Genomic DNA, 21,064 nt, shown 5'->3' with positions numbered 1-21,064 from the left:
GATATCAGCACTCTTGGAAACCAACTGTAAGCAATATAGAAATTTCACTGGTATGAATTCTAATTAATTTAGTCCATCCATTTTCTTACACAGTGAATATCTTTTCCATCAGAATCCAACAGAAGAATAATACAAATCTCACTTTCTTGATCACCTTTGAGCCCAAGGCCAACCAGTCTCAACAATAACCAAAAAATGTAGCCTTATGACTGGCAGTCTGTTTCCACAGTAAAACTATTTTTTCCAGTAACCAAAATTGTCATCTGAGGAAATCCTTCACTGTTCTAGAAGGACAGTTCGAAGCTCATCTTCTTTATTGATCAACATTGAAGCAATCGCTCCGTCATTAAACTCAAAGGAAGTTCCTCCATCTACAACCATGCAGGCATCCCAACAACGAGAACGAACACAAACCCTAAGCAGAAAGAGACATCTCATTAAATATTAACACTTTTCTTAATCCTAAATTACAGTTTCCTTAAAACACTTCATTTTCATCTAAATTGGCAGATAGATCATTTGGCCTTGATTTTAAAAATCAAATTGCTCTTTGGTATAAGAGAATTAGTCACTATGTGAATACATGGGTACATTATCAAAAAAATCTCAAAACTTAAATGTTCAGGAGAGCTCCATTCACCCAAACATTTATCAGTGAACAAGTTCTGATGGAATTCATAGGCTTTTGAATATTGAGTTATTACCATTACAAGTATTTTAAGGATTGAGCAAGAATGTAACTATTTTCATGTAAAATTTTTATTTACGTACAACATACAGAAAAGGCACAAATTATTAGGGTGCAGCTCAATGAACACACTTGCATAATCAACACCCAAATTAGGAACTGAATGTTACCCAGCTCCCCAGAAGCTCCCTCACTGCTCTTACTCCCATCTCCCAGTCTCTACCCCCAGCCCCTCCTTCCCAAGCATATCCACTATCCTAATTTCAATCACCATAGTAGTAATAGTTTTGTCTATTCTTGAACTTTATATAAATGGAAGAACACAATAGGTATGCCTGTGTCTGGTTTCTTTTGCTCAATAGCATGTTTGTGAAATCATCCATGTTATTACCTGTAGCAGCCGTGTGTTCATTTTCATTGCTGTCTGAAAACACTTGCATTGTACAAAAATACCCAAATTTAAGTATCTCTTCTACCATTCATGGACATTTGGGTTTTTACCTATTGGGAATAGTGCTACTATGAATATTCTTGAGCATGTCTTTTGGTGCACACATTTCTGGTCAGCGTATACATTTCTGCTGGATATATATCTTGGAGCAGAATTACTGGGTCACTGCATGCGCTATATTCAGCTTTGGTAGGTAACTGCCAAACAAGTTCCCAAACTATTCCTAATGGTAGTATATAAAAGTCCCACTTGCTCCACCTTATCAACAACTGGTATTTTAGCTATTCTGGTGTGTGTGGTATCATATTATGTAGTTTTAAGTTATATTTCTCAGATGAATAATAAGGTCAAGGATATTTTTCCATATCCTTATCAGCCATTTGGATATTCTCTTTTGTGAAATGCCTGTCCATGACTTTTGGCCATTTTTCTACTGGGTTGCCTGTCTTTTTCTTATTGACTTGTAGGAATTTTTAAAATATATTCTGGATATGAGTCCATTGCTAGACTATCTCACTCTGTGGCTTGCCTTTTTATTTTCTTAATGGTGTCTTGATTAACAAAAGTTCTTAACTCTTAGTTCAATTTATCAATCTTGTTGCTAAGAAATATTTTCCAACCACCAAAGTCATAAAGCTATTCTCCTACTTATAAGAGCAAACATTTAAATGAATCTTTATAGTTTCACCCAAACTGAGTATAGATTCGTTGATTAATCAAAATTAACTCTCAAATGATAAAGTGATTTTTAAGTATGACGAGTTTCCTTTTTTGTGTCTTTCCTGGAAAAATTCAGTTGTGTATTTTCAAAAAACTATATGCACACTGTAAGCAGCAATTTGTAATTAAACTGTTCTTTGCTTGCCATGAGATAGATGACAGTTTTTCAGAATTATAGCAGGGTTTCTTGTTAGTTTGGAAAATTGGGCAACCTTTACAAAAGAAATTACAAATATTTCTGTATATCCTCTTCCCCTCAAAAAAAAATCCAAGGCAAATTTAATAGATGTGGGGGGGGGGATTCACTTTTAGGGGAAAGCTGGAAGCAATGAATCCTACTCTAGAGTTATACTGCTGTACAGGTTAGACTTTGTATGAATGCATGTCCTGCTTTTATGCCACAGCATATGAAAAAAAAAGTTGCTTTCCAGTCAGTTTCTTTTGAAGTGATAATTTGATCTTACTGTGTCTTACTAGAGTAAACAAACAAACAAGCCCACATCACCCAATAAATAACTTTGTTCTCCTTTCTATTAACTTAAATTTTAGTTTCTCTAAAATGGAACCCTAAGTTTTAGACAAAATATTACTTTAGCCAGGTTAGCATGACACCTCTTTAGTTCTACAGGTTCTACTTTCCCTGCTAGATTAAGTTTGAAGGAGTGAATATAATGAAATTGAACACTTTTAAAGCCAACTGTGCTTTATAAATACAAGGGAGGAAAACAGCCACAAGACAACTTTGGAAGCTTACTTTGAGGTGAAACAACGCTGACGACTGCTTGAAAAAACTCTGTTTGCTATTGGTTCTCGAATACTGAAAAGTATTTTTGGTTCTTCTGGACTGTAGAGCAGCGATTCATTATATTCATTTGTTACTATAAAGGAAAAAAAAACAAATATTAGCACATTCGATGAAAGACAGTCACTTCTGAGAAGTGCAAAATGAAAATGGATGCCATCCCAAGCACAGTTCTATTCCAAAGGTCTGGTTGGCAGCAAGTTTCTTGGAACTCACAACACATTCCATTAAAAAAAAAACCAACAAAAAAACACTTATAAATGAGGAGTATGTTCCAAGATTAGCCCACAGAAGCCTACATCACCCACAGTATAGCAGAAATAGGTACATTTGGCTGGGGTTGGGGGGTATCTATAAAGCTAGTAATCAAACAAAAAAAAGAGAAACTAGTTTGAGGCACTCGAAAATGGACCTTAAGTTGCCATAATCTCTTGCTAATAAGTTCCTTTACAAAATACCACATCAAAGAGTTCATAAGTATAAGTTAATAGTCTTGATATAAAATTCAGTCTCAAACAATGGCAGGCAATATCCTTTCTCTAATGAAACTGCTATTACTCAAGATATTTCTAGAAGTCTTTCGGATCTGCTTTCTCTCTAACCAAGAGGCACACAAGAGTTGGCATGCAGAGCACAAACTGGTTAAAAACAACTGTTCAAAGAAACTGGGCTTGAAAGAACATTTAGTTGAGCACTGCATTAAAAGACATTGCAAGACTATTAGATAATCTACCTTATATACCAAAATTTCATTTGAATTAAATGAAGTGGCTGTAACAGTGACTGCACCACTGGCATTCACTATTGCTTCTGAAGATAGTCAAATCTTCAAAGGAATAATATTCATTCAGTAAAGCAGTATGTTTATAAAAAGAAAAATCAATCACTGTATTTTATATATATCCTTAAATTAATTTGTATACCTGATATAAATTTCAGTTGTTTTATACACATTATGCTTTAAGTTTAATTACATAATGAAGAATCAGTTACTATAAATGTCTAACTTTCCTTTCTTTGATGCAGATTTAACACTAATTCTAGCTCAAAGCCATGATTAAAATTATCTTTTAGGTCTCAAATTGAGAGAGGGAGAAAACAGTCCATTTTAGAGAGCTGAAAGTAACTGCAGAGATTTAGTCCTGTTTACAAACTATATTTTAAAGACAAACTATCTCCCCGACAAAGAAAGTCTTATGAGAATCCAAAATATATAAATAAAATGAACTCACACTGTTAATATACTCTATCATGTATTCCTAAATCTTTTTTTTTTTTTTTTTTTGCGGTACACGGGCCTCTCACTGTTGTGGCCTCTCCCGTTGCGGAGCACAGGCTCCGGACGCGCAGGCTCAGTGGCCATGGCTCACGGGCCCAGCCGCTCCATGGCATGTGGGATCTTCCCGGACCGGGGCACGAACCCGTGTCCCCTGCATCGGCAGGCGGACTCTCAACCACTGCGCCACCAGGGAAGCCCTGCTAAATCATTTTAAAAGCGACCAGTAAGAACATGTCTGTTCTGATATCTCTCAAACTCAAATGTTTATGGATGACAGCTGCAGCATAGGTAAATAGATGCAACTATAAACAAGTTTGGATTTTTTGTTGTTTTTTTAAAAATAATTTACCTTGAAATCTTAGGATACTCTTCAATTAAACAGAGACAGCACGATTTAGCTTTAGTTTGAGGTCCATACTTTTGAAAATGATCCTAGCAGATGAGCAGACTTTAGTGTGTTAAAATTTCATATGCAAATCAAATGAATGTGGTTTTCAGTTTACGAATTTAAATATTTAAAACAAATAAAATTTAACAAATAAATTTGAAAAATTCCTATGCCCCAGCAATCTACGTCCACTCTCTCATTCCACAGTTGAGGAAGCAGAAGAGCAAAGAAACAGTCTTGCCCATCGTTTCACAGTGAGTGACTGGCTGGTCTGGGATTGGAACCTAGTCTTCAAATTCGCTCATCAGTATCCTTTCTCCAACTGTGCTGGTTCTCGTAAGGGAACCCTGAAATAACTGGGCAGGGATCTACAGGAGAAGGTTAAAGAGAACATTGTAGTGAATGTGAAGGTAAGCAATCAGAGTTCAGTGAATTCCTTCTCATTTAGAGGATATTAATGGCACACTGAGTTTAGGTGTGCACTTCCTAATTTCCAGATGTGTATTTTTCTACATTTTCCTATCCCCCAGGACATGTTTGCAGTCACACTGTTTTGACACAGAGGTTATATTTCCATGGTTGACAAAAATCATAATATAAAATTCCAGCTTTAAACTTTTTATTGTTTAAAATATATTTTAAGGGGTATTATATTAAGAGCATGTTTGAGTCAAAAAAGTACTACGCTTTGCTTAATTAGACAAGTACACTTCACAATAACATCCTCAAAATATGTACAGAACTTAAGTGAAAGTGTTAGTAGTTATGATCATTGGTCACTGACCTTTCTCTACAAATTCTCTGTTCAATGGAAGACTTAAATTTCCTTGTCGTTTTGCTATTGAAAAAGGAAAAGGGGAAATACCTTGATTAAATAAAATATTTTATAATGTACAATACAGCTAACATACAATAAAATATATTCAGCATATTATAATAGTAACATATAAGAGCTATTTGGTACTCACCAATATTTAGAACATCTTCCACAGCCTGAGGTGCAACCCTGTTAATATTGAATGACCTAGAAACAAACACCATATACATCTTTTCTTATTTTAGTTCTAAAAACAAATGAAAAATGAAAAAGGAATAATCGACTTAATGTACAGAGAACTCTTAGAAATTATCGGGAAAAAAAAAATGACCAAAAGGCAACAGCCACCTTATACAGTTTTAAAAAGTGGGCAAAGTATATGGGCAAATAGTTCATGGGTCTATATGAAAAAAATGTTCAATCTTACTCATACTTGAGGAAATACAAATTAAAACAAGATTTTTCTCAGATTTTAAAGATTAAAAACTGACAATGTATTGACATGGGTATGGGAAAAGAAGTATTCTCATATACTAATGGAATTATAGAAATTGCAATTGGAGGGCAATTCTGCTCTATTAAGATTTAAAATGAACATATTCTTCAACCTAGTTTATCCTAAAATATATTTGTACATATAATACACAAAGACAAATACAAGGATATTTACTGAAGCATTGTTTATAATAGCAAAACAACTGGGAAGCACATAATAGCAAAACCATAGGAAGCTGGGTAAATATATTATAGCCACTCAGTAGAATACTATGTAGATATTAAAAAGGCTAAAATACAACTATATGTACTGATAATGGAAAGATAACAATATGTTAAGTTGAAAAACCAAAAGCATTATATTGTATGTATGTGTGCATATATATATAAAACTTACCTGTTTTACTTATATTAAAAAAATACATGCATATACAGAGTGGTTATATCTGGAGATTAGTACTAGAGATATGAAATGAAAGAGACTTTTTGTTGTATACTCTGCATTATTTAACATATTTTAAAATGTGTATTTCTTCAAATTATAAAATAGTTTCTGAAGATGAGAAATCTTTTACTAGCAAGATGCCTTGCTTAACCACTTAAGAACAAACGTTAACACAAACATGAATAACTTTTTTAAAATTAATTATTGGGCTTCCCTGGTGGCGCAGTGGTTGAGAGTCCGCCTGCCGATGCAGGGGAAACGGGTTCGTGCCCCGGTCTGGGAAGATCCCACATGCCGCGGAGCGGCTGGGCCCGTGAGCCATGGCCGCTGGGCCTGTGCGTCCGGAGCCTGTGCTCCGCAACGGGAGAGGCCACAACAGTGAGAGGCCCACATACCGCAAAAAAAAAAAAATTAAAAAAAATAAAATTAAATAAAATTAATTATTAATTAATTAATTTTTGGCTGCATTGGGTCTTCGTTGCTGCGCGTGGGCTTTCTCTAGTTGCGGCGAGCTGGGCTACTCTTCACTGCGGTGCGCAGGCTTCTCATTGGGGTGGCTTGTCTTTGTTGAGAAGCACGGGCTCTACATGCACGGGCTTCAGTAGTTGTGGCACACAGGCTCAGTAGTTGTGGCGCACAGGCTTAGTTGTTCTGCGTCACGTGGGATCTTCCCGGACTAGGGCTCGAACCTGTGTCCCCTGCACTGGCAGGCGGATTCTTAACCACAGCGCCACCAGGGAAGTCCCTGAATAAATTTTAAAAGAAGCTCTGTGCTGGGGTCTAAAAAGATGGTTAAGGAAAGGTTTTTAGAAAAAAAACTCTTCCAGGTAATTTGGAATTCTCCTGCCTCTAACTCTTCTCACTCTTCTCAGTAGATAATCCACACGAACAGGCACAACGTTTCATAGTCACACAACTCCAGACCTTATTCAGTGGCTCTTAACATTTTTGAGGAGGAGGAATAAGAGATACTCCATATACCCCTCTAATCCAATAGCTTCCACATTTTGAGAAATGTGAAAACATTTTGGACATTCTCTTAAGAAAAATGCAGATACACAAACTTGTACATTAAAAAATTGGGGTCATTCACAGACCATACCCCTATGCTTAAAAAACCTAAAATCTGGCCCTTGCCTTTCCTATTTTTCTCCATTATCTGTCCTCCAATTTCACATTCCAAACACCCCAGGCTCATTCTCGCCTCTGTACCTTTGCTCATACTTACTATGTGGTGTAAAGCAAAATACTTTGAGCGTTCTGACTTTCTTATTGTTTAGTATGAGGCTCACAAAACCTATCTCATTCGCATTACTGTCACACACTACAAGACATAAGGCACTTAGGGCACTACCTGGCTCACAGCAACAACTCAACACTGAATGAAAATGTCAAATGCAAGGAATATGTATGAGTTATACTCTAATTCCTCTGAATATACCCATTACTGAAAGATACTGTTTTGGAATTATACTTTAAATTAAAAGTTACATAAAAATAAGGTCTTTATTAGGGTGCCACTGAATTAAAATATGTTTAGGGCAAAAGATATTAATGACTTATATCTCCTTATTGTAGTTAAGACTTAGTTTAAGAGAACAGAAGTCTTATAAGACATGCTCTAACATTCCTAGAACTATGACTTATTAGAGATACCACAAATCAACACAAACTAAGTTCTCTGAATTGGAGTTAAATTAAAACTAATTTCCTGTGGTTGTAATCTAAATCTCAGCCAATTCACTCTACCTTCAGGAGTGGTTTACATTCTATATCAAAGACAAACTATATGCCAAAGCAGGTGTTAGCTAGCACACAACTTTTTCCTTAGATCTACAACCTTCACCATTCTAAGAGTTCTGATTTGAAACTGGACTTAACTTCTACTAAAGACAACAAAATTGAAAGACAAAGAGTCTCGTATCTTCATCAGCTAGTAAAACTTTCTCTTAAGAACACCTCCTCACCCTTAATTAAGTCTGCTAGTGCAGAATGTATGGAGGAGGAGGACTGGCAACAGTCTTAAGAACTCATGGAAACATAAATAATCCCGCTCTGTGGCACTTCTCCTAGTGTGTGCTACAGATCACATTCCACACTGGGAAGAGGACCGAGATGAGGATGCAACAATGCAGACACTTGCTATGCAACATAACCATTACATCCTATGTCTTGTGCAAGAATTTTTGGAAATGCAAAGATGAGACAGCTAATCCCTGAATTCTCTTCCCCCCCCACCCCAGACACATGATTAGGCTATATTTCCCACCCCCTCTTGCCACATAGCATGTAACTAAGCTCTAGCTAAAGGAACAAGAGTGGCTATCATGGGCAACACTTCTAAGCATGTCTCACAACCTCCCACAGGGGACCGTCCATACTTTTCCTCCTTCTGTGGCTCATGAGGTCTACAGCTTATAGTTAAGTCCAGAATTTAAATCCTGCCTCCACCATTTAATAGCCACATGGCTTTGGGCAAGTCAGCCAACTTCTGAGACTTTTTAAACTCTATTAATGAAAATAAAATCACTTAATTCCAGAGTATTTTTGAGAATTTAGATAAGACAATATACTTACTTGGGACAAAGAAAGTGCTCAAAGATGGTACTGCAGTAAGTTGAAATTATTAACATATAGAACATATAACTTTCCCTCAGTCCCTCTGGCCCCTAGGCTTCTCTTTTCTCCCCCTACTTTCTGAAGAGAAAAAGGATCAAAAGATACATGGGAAATGCAATCGTAACAAAAGAAATGTTATCAGTTATGACAGGGAGGACAGTAGAACATGCTAGAAGCAAGTAAGCTACATAGGGCTGAGTAGAGAAGAAAAGGGACTGAGTTAACCAAGGTGGCAGGGACAGGATATAGTTAGAGAGACAGAGAGAGTTGGTTCTATACTAGAGCACGGGAGGCAAAGCAGACTTTAATCAGCAACACAGAGAAGACTGAAATTCTAGTCTCAGCCATACTTATTTAAATGCAACAACAACACAGGACTCAACTATAAAGTGTGTGGTAGGGGAAATAAAACTCAATTTTAAACCATCCAAACTTAAAGTCAGTTTGATAAGCACTGTTTTAGCTGTATTTGTGAGCATGTAGTCATTTATTCAAAAAGTATTTAAGTGACTTTGTATTAAGTACTGTGCTATGCACATAAAAAATTAAGCAGGAAAAAAAACAAACACTAGTCACCATCCCATGTGCCTCAAGTTGCTCAAACTAACTGGGTATGAGCTTATCAGAAACTAATAATGTGCTAAGTGCTATAACAGTGCGATGAGGAAAAGGTGCTGGGTAAGGGCAAAAAAAGGGATCAATTAATTAGGCTTATGAAAGGAACTAGGTCTTAAGTAAAGGTTTCCTACAGAAAATGACATTTGAAGATTGGAATTTTCAGCCAGTGGATGGAAAGGGGAGAGTGTTCAGGCATTCAATGCAGGAAGAAGCTGCATTGAGCAAAAACAAAAAGCCCAGAGAGGACATGGCTTGTGCTAAGAATTGCAAGTAGCTTGCAGTGTCTCCAGCGTGATGGGTTAGGGTCAGGCAGGAGTAGGCTGGCAAGGAGGTCACACTTAAAGGGCCTTATATGACAGTCTGAGCAATGTGAACATAGGAGTCAATGAAAGCTTTAAAGCACAGAAGGAAATAGGGAGATATACCTACATTTTAGAAATATTACTCTGTGGTAGTAGTACGAATGACAGCCTGAAGAATAAAGGATGAGACACAAAGAATAGTCACTGAAAAGATGGGGCCCTATACCAAAGAAATAGCAATAGAAACTGAAAAAGGGGGCTAGAGCTTCTGAATTATATCTGACAGGATTTAGAGACTGGTAAATGCATACGGGAGAAAAGGCAGACTCAAAGATAAGAGCAAGGTTTAAAGGAATAATGTGTTTTCCTGAGAATATGAAGTCGAGGTTAAGGGTGATACTATTAAGCAAGACAAGGAACACGGGGAGAACAACTGAAGACAATAAATTCAGTTTTAAATGTATTGAATTTGAAATGCTATTAAAATCCTATGTAGTAGGTAAGTTTACAATATGAGTTTATACTCAAGAGAGAAGACAGCTACAGATAAAGGTCTGGGAGGCATGCGCATGTGTGTACTAAGAAGTAGAAGAGACTTCCCAGAGAGAAGTCACAGGGTAAACAAGTTGCAGGATGTCCCTGGTTATCTCCAGTTAGGCCTTGAATGCACAAACCTCCAGCATAGTTTTTGGTACTGTACTTTGTTTTCATTTCTTTACTATTACTTAAAATATTCATTTTTAAAAATATATAGTCCCTAAAAACATTTCTCATTTTCTTTTTTCTCTTTACAAACCTAGTATGGGAAGCTAAAGAATGACCTGGATATCCAGGCTGCACTATAATCTAAGAAGTCAAAGCCGGACTCCTGGACCCAATCAATGAGTGTAGCATAAACTGAGCCAACCGATATAATAACACAAGGCTAGCTACCTCTTGCGTATTAGAGGGCTTAGATACACCGATATGAGATAGCGACTAAATTACATTACTTAAAGTATTTCACAAAAGTTGATAAGCAACATCCCAAGTTACTCACCAGGCCTTTGATCCTGTTCCAGTACACAAATTGAGCCCTGAACTCTTCTGTTTTTCCCATGGACCGTCATCAACTGAAATCTCATAGTAGGAAGCCCTGTGAATTGAGAATATAAAAGTGGATTGGCTGAACTTATGTCTCATGGTAAATAAGATAAACATAGTCTTTCAGCGCTGATGAAATCTAAGTAGGCCAGCTTGACTCAGACATACCTGACTTAGTCGGCACACACATCATGATGCTAATTTCAATACTAATTAAGTGAAAAAAAATTTTTTAATATCTGCATGTCTGCATCCCTCTCTGATCTATATGCGCCTATCAATACTTCTATCAATACTTTAACATTTCAAACAGGAGTTTCTTGTAAATTTTTACCTAGCATTGCTGCTACTGCTTTTATGGAAACATACAGAAGCTTATTTCAGAATTCAAAAAGAAAATACCATTCCTAGGAGAGTTTCATTCTTGGTAGCTAGTCCTTGATACATCTAAGTCTGCATCTAATCCTTCAAGTTACCAATAGTTTCTGCTAAACTCTTGTTTCTTAAGTTACATACTAATGTGCCTTTTGAATTGATAGTAAGCTAGCAGAGATAATGAGGTTCTAAAGAAAAATCTCAACCAGTCCTGGATCACTGGACGAAACTAGGGAACAAGAACTGTAATTTTTTAAAAGATTTATATTTCTTAGAGTATTTAATAAATACGTAATCAACTGAGTCTTCTGCCACCAGCAATAATGACACTATTCTTTAACTGCATTAATGTATAAATGATGTGCAACTATTCAAAGAGCTTTTGAAACACGTAAAAGCCAATTTTGTGAACTATATCTTAAAATAATGATGTCACTGGTCAACAATGGGTTACTTTTCTCCAGCAAATAAAAAAGTTAAAATAAACCCTTAACAAAATACAGCTTTTCAAAATAATGACAATTATTAGACATGCCTGCAAATACTAACATTCAATGGATAATTTATCTCTTATTCTAACCCTTTCATTTTCTCCGCCAAGCTCTTGGTTTGTGAACGTTTTACATGATATAACTCCATGTTATTTTTTCTCTAAAGTCAGCATTCTCTACAAAAATAAAAGATAGCAAGCCTAATATTCACATTTAATCTATTTCATAGTTTTGTTATATCTTCCTAGAAAATTAGGAATTTTAGGTACATTAGGAGCCTATTATACACAGACAAGCCATCTGAATCCATAGGAATGGCTGCTATTATGCCAGAATCACATAGAACCAGAGATTATAGACAAGTGGGGATAGAAGAGAAGCAGAGGTGAAGAGAAAGGAAAGTATAGTCAGGTGAGACACGTTGAGCCCAAAACAATGAACAAATTTAGTGTCATTCCCACATGCAGGTTTATCAAGATTAGTCAACTGATAGAATTTTGGCTTCAGGGAGATTATTTTTTTTAAGGCAGCAATAAAACTCACAGTCCCTTTAGAGTGGGTATACTTCTTCTTAAATTGTCCACTGCTACAGCCCAAGAATAAGACATTCTAGGTTAGAACAAATAGGAGAAAAGAAAAAAAATTGGGCTTTTAAAATGTTCTTAAGTCTAAGAACATTATAAATGAGGCAGGAATAATATTGCTGCACTTCATATTTTCCAAGCAAAGCACTTCAGTTTTCAGGAAGACCACAATTCCATTGTATACACTGAAGAAGAGCACAGGCTTACCCTGGCTATTATTTATTAATTGTGTGATTTGGGGCAATTTACTTCACTTCTCTGAGCCATAGACTGCCCTATAAAATGGAGATAATGATAAGATTTGGCAGGACTCAATATTTATTCATTCCATAAACATTATTAAGTGCCTAATATGTTTTAATAAGCACTATGCTGGTACTGGGGATTTAATGGCAAACATAATAGACACGATATTCTTGACGTTTATATTCTAGTAGGTAGGTCAGAAATTTTAAAGTAAATAATAATAACCAACTATTTAGAGTGCTGTTTTCTGCTTTAAGCAGTAAACAAGATGCTATATAAGAAATAATACAAGATGACCTTGAGATAGCACTGCCAGTAGGAAGGCGTGTACAGCCAGGGGCAGTCCAAAAAACTGGCAATACTTCACAAGTTTTCATGACAACTCAATACAGGATCTGGAATCAGAAATTCTGGGTTTACATGATGGTTCTGATGCTAATTAACTAAATATATGACCTTGGGCAGTTATTTGAATTCTCCAAATCTCAATTTTTCACTGATCAATACAACTACTTTTCTCACAGAGTTGCTATGAGCATACATGTGACAACTTACACAACATGCACAGTGCCTGACACATAGCAGGCATCCAATAAGTGTTCATTTCCTTTCTGCCTAAGGCTCTATGTCATAGAATCTTTAAAAATAAGTTCTAACATTTCCAGTAGTTAAATTTTTTTCAGTAGCATCAGAAGCCAACACATTGCTGCCCTTATCTTAGTAAAGATATCAGGTGAGGCATCTAAGATCACAAAAAGAACAAGCATCAGACATCAGGGGTAAACCAACCAAATCACAACCACCACAAAAAATAAAAGCATTCAGTCAAAACCTCCTAATGGGACTTCACTGAATTTCAAAAAAAATCTATCAATTGACCCCAATTTTCCTCCTTTTGTAAGTTATTTTTTAGTAAGTACAAATCATAAAGCAACACTAGTAGAAGCTCTCAGAAGTTATGACCTTTAAAATATACAAAGAGAATAATGTAAGCCATTAAATGGCTTCCCTAGAATTAAGCATAAACTCACAAAACATCTTTACCTTTGTCATCTATTTATTTTAATGCAGACCTCCTCCAATCTCATTTTGAAGTTGTTGTTCTCTTCTGCCTCTTTAGCAATAATGACTAGATTATATCACTAATTAGAGTTACATTCTCTTCCTTCTCTCTTATGACACAAATGTATCCATTACTCATTTCCATGTTGTTTCAAACTTGATATGCTATATACAAAGTTTTTCCGTTGCTGCATAAGTCTTACTATATTAAATACATCTTTACATTTTACCATATTTTAAAGTTCTTTAAGTAATATATTTTTATTTGATTTCTTTGAAGAATACATTTTACTTTTAATAATTTTTTAATTATGTATTTTACTACCTTTATGTGAGATACCACTATCTTTACCTTATTCATCTTTATATCCCTAGTGGGTGCACAATGTATTTTATTGCATAAATTTAAAATTATATTAAGCAAAATAATTACAACTCAAAAAGATCATTCAAATCATTCTGTTGAATCAAGGCTTTGTTCTCTTCAGTACTACCTACCTCAGTTAAGTTATTGGCTAAAATGTGGCTTAAGACAAATTTTTCTCATCATAATTAAACTTCCTATAAAAGGATATGACTTATAATAAAGAGAACTTCAGAATATATGAAACTCTCGGTAAACTAGGGAATCAATTATGTGATCTTCAAAGGGTCACATGGTTCTGGAAGCAGGAAAGTAGGATATAGATTCATCTCTATCTTCCACCCCTAACTCACTTACATCAACAAAAATGAGAAGGAAAGTTCTAACATACTACCAAGAGTTAAATTAACTTTATATTATGGCAGTCACTTTATAACTGGTAACTGGTGTCACACAAAAAAAATTTTGCAAAAAATTTCTACTGACAATTTAAGCCTAAATTATATTCAACACTCACAAAATAGATTTTATCAGTAATAAAATACTATATTTTTATATTCTTAGTAAAGAACTTCACTAACCTTAATTTTTGGTAATAATGGTTACAAATCTTAAGCTGTCAACACACCTGCTTTATGATGTTGCACTAAGAAGGATCAATATTATCTACGTTGTATACCTGCCAAAAATGCTCATTCTGAATCTTATCATGCAGAGAAGAAAACAAAAACCTACAAATCTAAAAAAAGGAATATTCTGCAAACCAATTGGCTTAGACCATTCAAATATGTTAAAATCATAGATGACAAAACAGGGGTGGGGCTAAGAACTGTTCTTGATTAAATCTAAAGGGCCGTGATAGCCAAATGCGTTCTCCTTACCTGCATCCTGGACCAAAACAAGCAAACAAATAAATCAGCATTAAAAAACATTAAGACAGTCAGTAGGGCAATTTTAATATGGACTGTCTATAAGATCAATGTTTTTTATCAATTGCAAATATATGCCTATATATCATTCTCTTAAACATTTATAAAGCACCTTTATGATAGATTAAAGGCTCTGCGAAATACTGCAGTAAAGAAATCTGAATAACTTTGTTTAACCTAGGGTTTCACAAACGTTTTTGGTAATAACACCTTCTTTCCTCTTAACATGTATTAACATGTACAAAGGTCTGGAAATATTTCATTAAATAATTCATGTCTCTTCCTTATACAGTATTAAATCATTCACAAATCTTAGGTTGTAGAAATAAATAGCTTAAAAACTACTAAAATATTAAAATTTCAAACTCAAGATCACAGGTTTAAAAGTACCTGGATGATAGACTCTCCCCAATGAAGACTTCATTTAGTGCTCTCACTGGCAAAAGCTGGGGTCCAGAAGCCTCAAACCCTGAAGGTAATGAAAAAAAAATCCAAGACAGCTTCTTAAATTTTATCATATAAATTTTATAAAATATTAATATATTCATATTTGTCTTACTAGTGTCTATACCTTAACATTATTAACATATAAATTAAATCATATTTAAAGTATTCATAATACAGACCCACAAAATCATCTAAACATTATGAAGCAACGAAGCCCCTGTCTCTCCAAACTAAACCTTAGGTCTTCTTGAAACAATTTTTCAAGAGTGATAAAATATATTTATCCATAGCATAAGATTCATGTGGTCACACTTGACTTAGTTTTACTCTGGAAGCTTCAGAAGTAGAAATGATCAAGTACTTCCAAAGGACAGCCATTCTGGATTTAAGCAGCAAATTACATGAATGGCTCATATAGGAAACCAAATCAATTATGTTAAAAATCAGATTATTTTTTCAAATAGAAAACCTCAAGAGTGATTTTTAGCAATGGCAGCATGGGAGGAACAGAGCCACATCTCTTTTTATGACTCCTAAAAAAAATGTCATCTATTTTTTACTCTATAAGGTTGTATGCACAGCTTAAGTAATCTTCCTTGATGATTACTTAAACATCACTCCATCATGGAAAATCCTCCAAAGAATTCCCACTGCTTTCTGGATCAAACTTGTGATTGTCACCTTCAAATGGTCTCTCTTACTTTTTATCTTTTACCTGTCTCCAAATGGAAATGCCAGGCCCTTCCTCTCAATGTCACCAATAGCAGATTCACTGCACCCAAGTATCTCCTGGTGGGCAAGCACTATGGAACAAGTTCCCTTTTCTGTCTCCTCCACATTTTTTTCCTTAGTCAAAGCTTAAAAGTTCACCCCAGCTGTGGCAGCAGCTAGCCTCTAAGATGGTCCCCAGTGATTCCTGCCTCCTGGTATACACATTCTTGTACAACTCTCCCTCTCACATCACACCAGGATTAGTCTATGTGACCAACGTATGGCAGAAGTGACGGTATGTCACTTCTGAGATTTGGTTAAAAAAGACACCCTGGCTTCGATCTTGGTCACTCTCTCTCTCAGATCACTTGCTCTGGGGGAAGATATTTCATAAGCAGTCCAATGGAGAAGCCAACATAGTGAGGAACTGAAGCTAACAGCCATGTGATGAGTTGTGACTCATATCTTCCAGTACAGTCTTGTCTTCAGATACTGCTGTCCCAGCCAACAGCTTGACTGTCACCTCCTGAGAGACCCTAAACTCAAACTAACAAGCTAAGCCACTCTTGGATCCTTGACCTTCACAATCTCTGTGAAATCATAAATATTTTGTTTTAAGATGCTCAATTCTGGGGTAATTTGTTACGTTTTAAGATTCTATGTTTCGGGGTAATGTGTATAGATATCTAATACACATTAGACAATTAATACACTAATAAAACTTTCCACCACTGTCACCAACACAACCACCAATCTATTATTCTCCTCTGACTTGTAGCCTATTTATGTTTATTGAATGTTAATTACATGTATCTCATATCTTTTGGATTATAACTGCCTAAAGTGGCCCAACTATTCTTTTGATTATAAGCTGTTGTTACAATACCAAGGAACCTTTGAAAACTTATTTGACTAAATTATGTAATGGGTTAACATTATTAGCTAAATATCATTAATATAGTAGAAAGAATGTGACAAAAAAAGGTATATAGAAAATTTGCTGTGTTTAATCAAATTTGATTGTACTTCAGACTGCAAAACCTAACTCTTGAAAACTCTTAATTTGGTACTAGATATATTCACATTTTCACATCTGACAAGTTTTACCAATGTAAAAAGTTAAAATTTATTGTTTAAATTATTTTTCTTTGCATAGGGTAAATCACTAATGGAATGTTTTACATCTCCCCACAGATTTTCTGCAAATGCTCAACTAACAGTAAGTACTCACTAAATATTACTAATAAATCTGAAATCTCACCATCAAACTGTAACCATATATTTTTATTTAATATGGTCTTGACTTTTTAACCTCTATACCCATTTTTCCTCATCCTAATTTTCCTTTCTGTATTGCACTTTTATTATGTGTGCTTGCTGAATTTCACTTGAAATCTTTTATCAAAGAAGGAAGAGAAAATGTAAAATTGCTTCGAGTCTCATTAATCATCTTAATTCTGCTTATATTTTCTTTCATGCTAATTGACTACCAAACATTAACTAATCATGAACTGTTCATTTACAACTTGCTTCAACAGGACATGATAAGATGGACTCAATACCAATTAACAATTTTCTATCCAAGAGAATGCATTACAAAATTAATTATTAATTTGTATTTTTAAGTATAGAATTGTTATACTAGTGACAGAGACTGCAACCCTGTGCAATTCCCTCATGCTGTCAGGCTGTTAGACTATGCTTCCAGGTCTACTTGCATTGGGTATACCCATGCGACTAGTAATGGCCAATAGAATATGAGCAAAAGTAGTGAAAAGGCCTGGCTCTTAAAACTTCCCTAAGGATCCTCCATGCTCTCACTGTCTTCTTCTCCCCACAAGCTACAGAGGACCCAACAGAAGACTCAGAGGCCTTAGAAGATGGTAGGAGCCATTGCTCAGAGGTTGTCTGAACACCCCTTGGACAGTGAGCTGAGCTCTAAATAAACCTTCAGTATGTTAAGCCACTGAGATTATGGGATTGTTTATCAAATCAATTCACTTATCCAAATTAATACAACCAGGCTTGCAAATAAGAAAGTTACTAGTTTATGTGATTAAAAATTTTTAAAAAAATAACTAATAAATCAACCCTACCTTCCCTTGAAGGTATAAAGGTAATAAAAATGAATTCTTCTTCATCAACTTGTATACAAATATAACCTAGTTAAGGATAGATAAGACTAGATAGAAAATTTTATTTGCTTAAAAGTTAAATCATCCCTTTTGCAAGCTGAAGTTAAAAAAAAAACTAGGATTGTTTTTCTCTGTAATCTTTTGTTCTAAATTAGAAAGCGATCAGGGATCAAACATGGTGGTATATTTATAATCTCAAACCTACTCCTATATTCAAAAATCCCAAATGGTAGCTTCCTAGAAAATGTTCCCTGCCAACTTGAAGATAATTTAAATAGCAAATATGAGATATCCTTGAAATCCTTCTGAATTTTTCTCAGAAAATAAAGCTTTTATCAAAAAAAAACCCTCAAAAAACCCTCTAACAAGCCCACTAAAATAGTGCCTAGACATTGTAAATGTTATATAATTGCTAATAACAATGTTAATAATTAATATAAGTAAAGTAAGTTCCAGGGTTATTATTGAGAAATCTGAAACTACTCTGATTCCAGATTCTTTATATATTAAATAACCTGTTCCAACCACAATCACCACCAACACCACCATCACTTCCTTTCTGGAAGCTTGCAAGAGGTTTGCTTTATCCCTAGTATTCTGACATACCTTGGTGTGGGACCTCTTACCACTGACTATATTAAGTACTTTGTGGGTCCTTACATTAAAAAACTGGTGCCTAAGTTTTGAGAAATTTTCTTATATATATATTTTTTAATTTGGAACGTTTTCTGTTCTTTTTCTAGAACTAACACTAATGAGATAGGAACATCCTGAATATTACTAAGTTTATGTGTAATTTCGTTTCATATATATTAATTTAGCTTATAAACTAAAAACAGTGAATCTGAGATAGGAATCTGAGCAATGAATCTTTAAATAACAATCTACATCTTTCCTATAATGCTGTTGGTGAAAAAAACCAAATCCTGAACATCTTTTGGAGACAGCAATAACTTCTTTTGGTGAGGTATAAAGTAAAATTTCTGGCTAAGATTTTAATATCTTAAAAAAAAATTTTTAATCTTAATATTTACTGCAATCTTTCAAAAATGATAATAAGAAATCATATGCTTATGAATTACTTGAAAGATATCTAGATTTTTTAAAAATAATTACTTAAAAACTTTCTAAAAAACAAATGATTTTTTTTCCCGGGGAAGAAAAAGCATCTTTAAAACATGGCATTAACTCAGTTTAGGAACATGTTAACCTATAAAGCTATAAATCACCATGAAAAACTCTGAAAAAAAATAAACATAAGTAAACATCAAGATACCATGACAAGACAGAAACAAAGAAAGCAGATATGTAAAGATAGCTTTTGCTGATAAGTTTAGCCAAGAAATGAAATGCAGGAGGAAAAAAATATCCTTTTATACAGTCCACAGACATTTAGGATATCTCTTGGGATCTTCTTGCATCATAAAAGTCTTACAGTTACTGGAAAAAGTGGGAAAATATTGCTAAATTATAATCCACAAATTAGCTCAAAACTGAGCATTCATCTTAACACAACAAAAAACCTGCATGTCACCTTATGCTAATATTCTCTTAGCATCTTACACAAGTATTTGAAATGCAAATCTTAAAGCTGGGATGCGAAAATTTCCTAACAAAAAGATTCTAATCAATAACTAGAACCATGGTAAATATAATTAAATGTAAGTTTATAAATGTATAATTATTATGAAATCTTTCACAGATTAGTTTATTTTCTTTCTACCACTTTCTTTTTTCTTTTTGACATTTCAAAGATTAAGGCCAAGAATCTTTCCCTAAATATCAACTATCCTCTTGGACATTTTATAGTCCTTCCCTAATCAATGAGTTTTCAAACCCACCCTAGAAAAAATTTCACATGGAAATATACTATATTTGTTATTTCAGAATCTAATCATAATAAATTTTACAACTCAAGTAGTTCATTGCACTTCCTTAAGTGTTGTCAGTGGCACTGAAATCCCCAAATAAGTTAATTATAAATTATTACTTCTAGAAATTAGAGATCAAAAGAACTATAAATTACATATTGCCCCAAACACACTTAATTCCCAATCTACCTACTTTCATCATGAACTCTCTCAATGTTGAAGGCTCTACTATGCTGATTCAAACTTAGCTGCTGTTCGTGAAGGTCCACAGGAACAGGGTTGATGCCAGTCCCTTCAAGGTATAACCTGATTCGCTGCCTCCACAACCATCTTAGAAGAGTGAAGGAAAAGCAAATTATATTAAAATAGAATAAACAAAGGATTAGACATTATAATTTCTCCAAATTAAAAAACTCATAATAAAAAACTAGGGGGCTTCCCTGGTGGCGCAGTGGTTGGGAGTCTGCCTGCCGATGCAGGGGACGCGGGTTCGTGCCCCGGTCCGGGAAGATCCCACGTGCCGCGGTGAGGCTGGGCCCGTGAGCCATGGCCGCTGGGCCTGCGCGTCCGGAGCCTGTGCTCCGCAACGGGAGAGGCCACAACAGTGAGAGGCCCGCATACCGCAAAAAAAAAAAAAAAAAAAAAAAAAAAAAAAAAAAAAAAAAACTAGTTATTCCATGAACTTATTATACTAGAAACACCTAAAACCCACAGGTTCCTGATCAAAGACAGATTTAGATGTTTATTTCTCTTTTCTATTACAATGGAAATATCTAATGTACTTGTATAAAACCTCCCAAATAACTTGAATTAAAGTCAAACTCTTTATCAAGTATTCATTAAATCCTATATACTTAGCTAATAGTTGTGTTTTGCTCATCAAAAAGTATAACACATATATAAAAAAGAAAGCATTCTGAAATTAAAACACTATTATGTTAAGGTGGTGAGATTAGATAAAAATCCCTTCCCTAAAATTCTGTAATAATGTTTTTTACAATAAGAGATCAATAGCAAATATTATAACACTTAAGATTACACCTAAAACTTAAATGACTTTTTGGTAAAAGTGAAGAAAACAAGAATCAGGTTTAATGTCAAAATCAAAACCTAACATATGAAAAAGCCAATGGGACAGATTC

At 34.8% G+C, this 21,064-nt stretch overlaps 1 protein-coding gene across 3 annotated transcripts in view; it reads right to left on the bottom strand.

Annotated features, from left to right (window-relative positions):
- Positions 1 to 276: 276 nt before the first annotated feature.
- The window catches only part of NADK2 (NAD kinase 2, mitochondrial), a gene marked incomplete at both ends in the record, with an annotated part of 44,393 nt that continues 23,605 nt past the window's right edge, over positions 277 to 21,064 (bottom strand). For 2 of the 3 annotated variants that reach the window (XM_079704063.1, XM_079704064.1), the window contains 7 exons: positions 277 to 415; positions 2,614 to 2,737; positions 5,113 to 5,166; positions 5,297 to 5,352; positions 10,664 to 10,759; positions 15,149 to 15,227; positions 20,116 to 20,252. In XM_079704063.1, the coding sequence (XP_079560189.1) occupies positions 277 to 415; positions 2,614 to 2,737; positions 5,113 to 5,166; positions 5,297 to 5,352; positions 10,664 to 10,759; positions 15,149 to 15,227; positions 20,116 to 20,252 (685 nt within the window). Of the gene's footprint in view, positions 416 to 2,613; positions 2,738 to 5,112; positions 5,167 to 5,296; positions 5,353 to 10,663; positions 10,760 to 12,116; positions 12,183 to 15,148; positions 15,228 to 20,115; positions 20,253 to 21,064 lie in introns of all 3 variants that reach the window. The other variant, XM_079704065.1, reaches the window with a different exon arrangement.

The sequence above is a fragment of the Hyperoodon ampullatus genome (assembly GCF_949752795.1).
Source record: "Hyperoodon ampullatus genome assembly, chromosome: 4".
In the NCBI taxonomy this organism is placed as follows: Eukaryota; Metazoa; Chordata; class Mammalia; order Artiodactyla; family Ziphiidae; genus Hyperoodon; species Hyperoodon ampullatus.
This window is presented reverse-complemented; position numbering and strand designations above follow the sequence as displayed.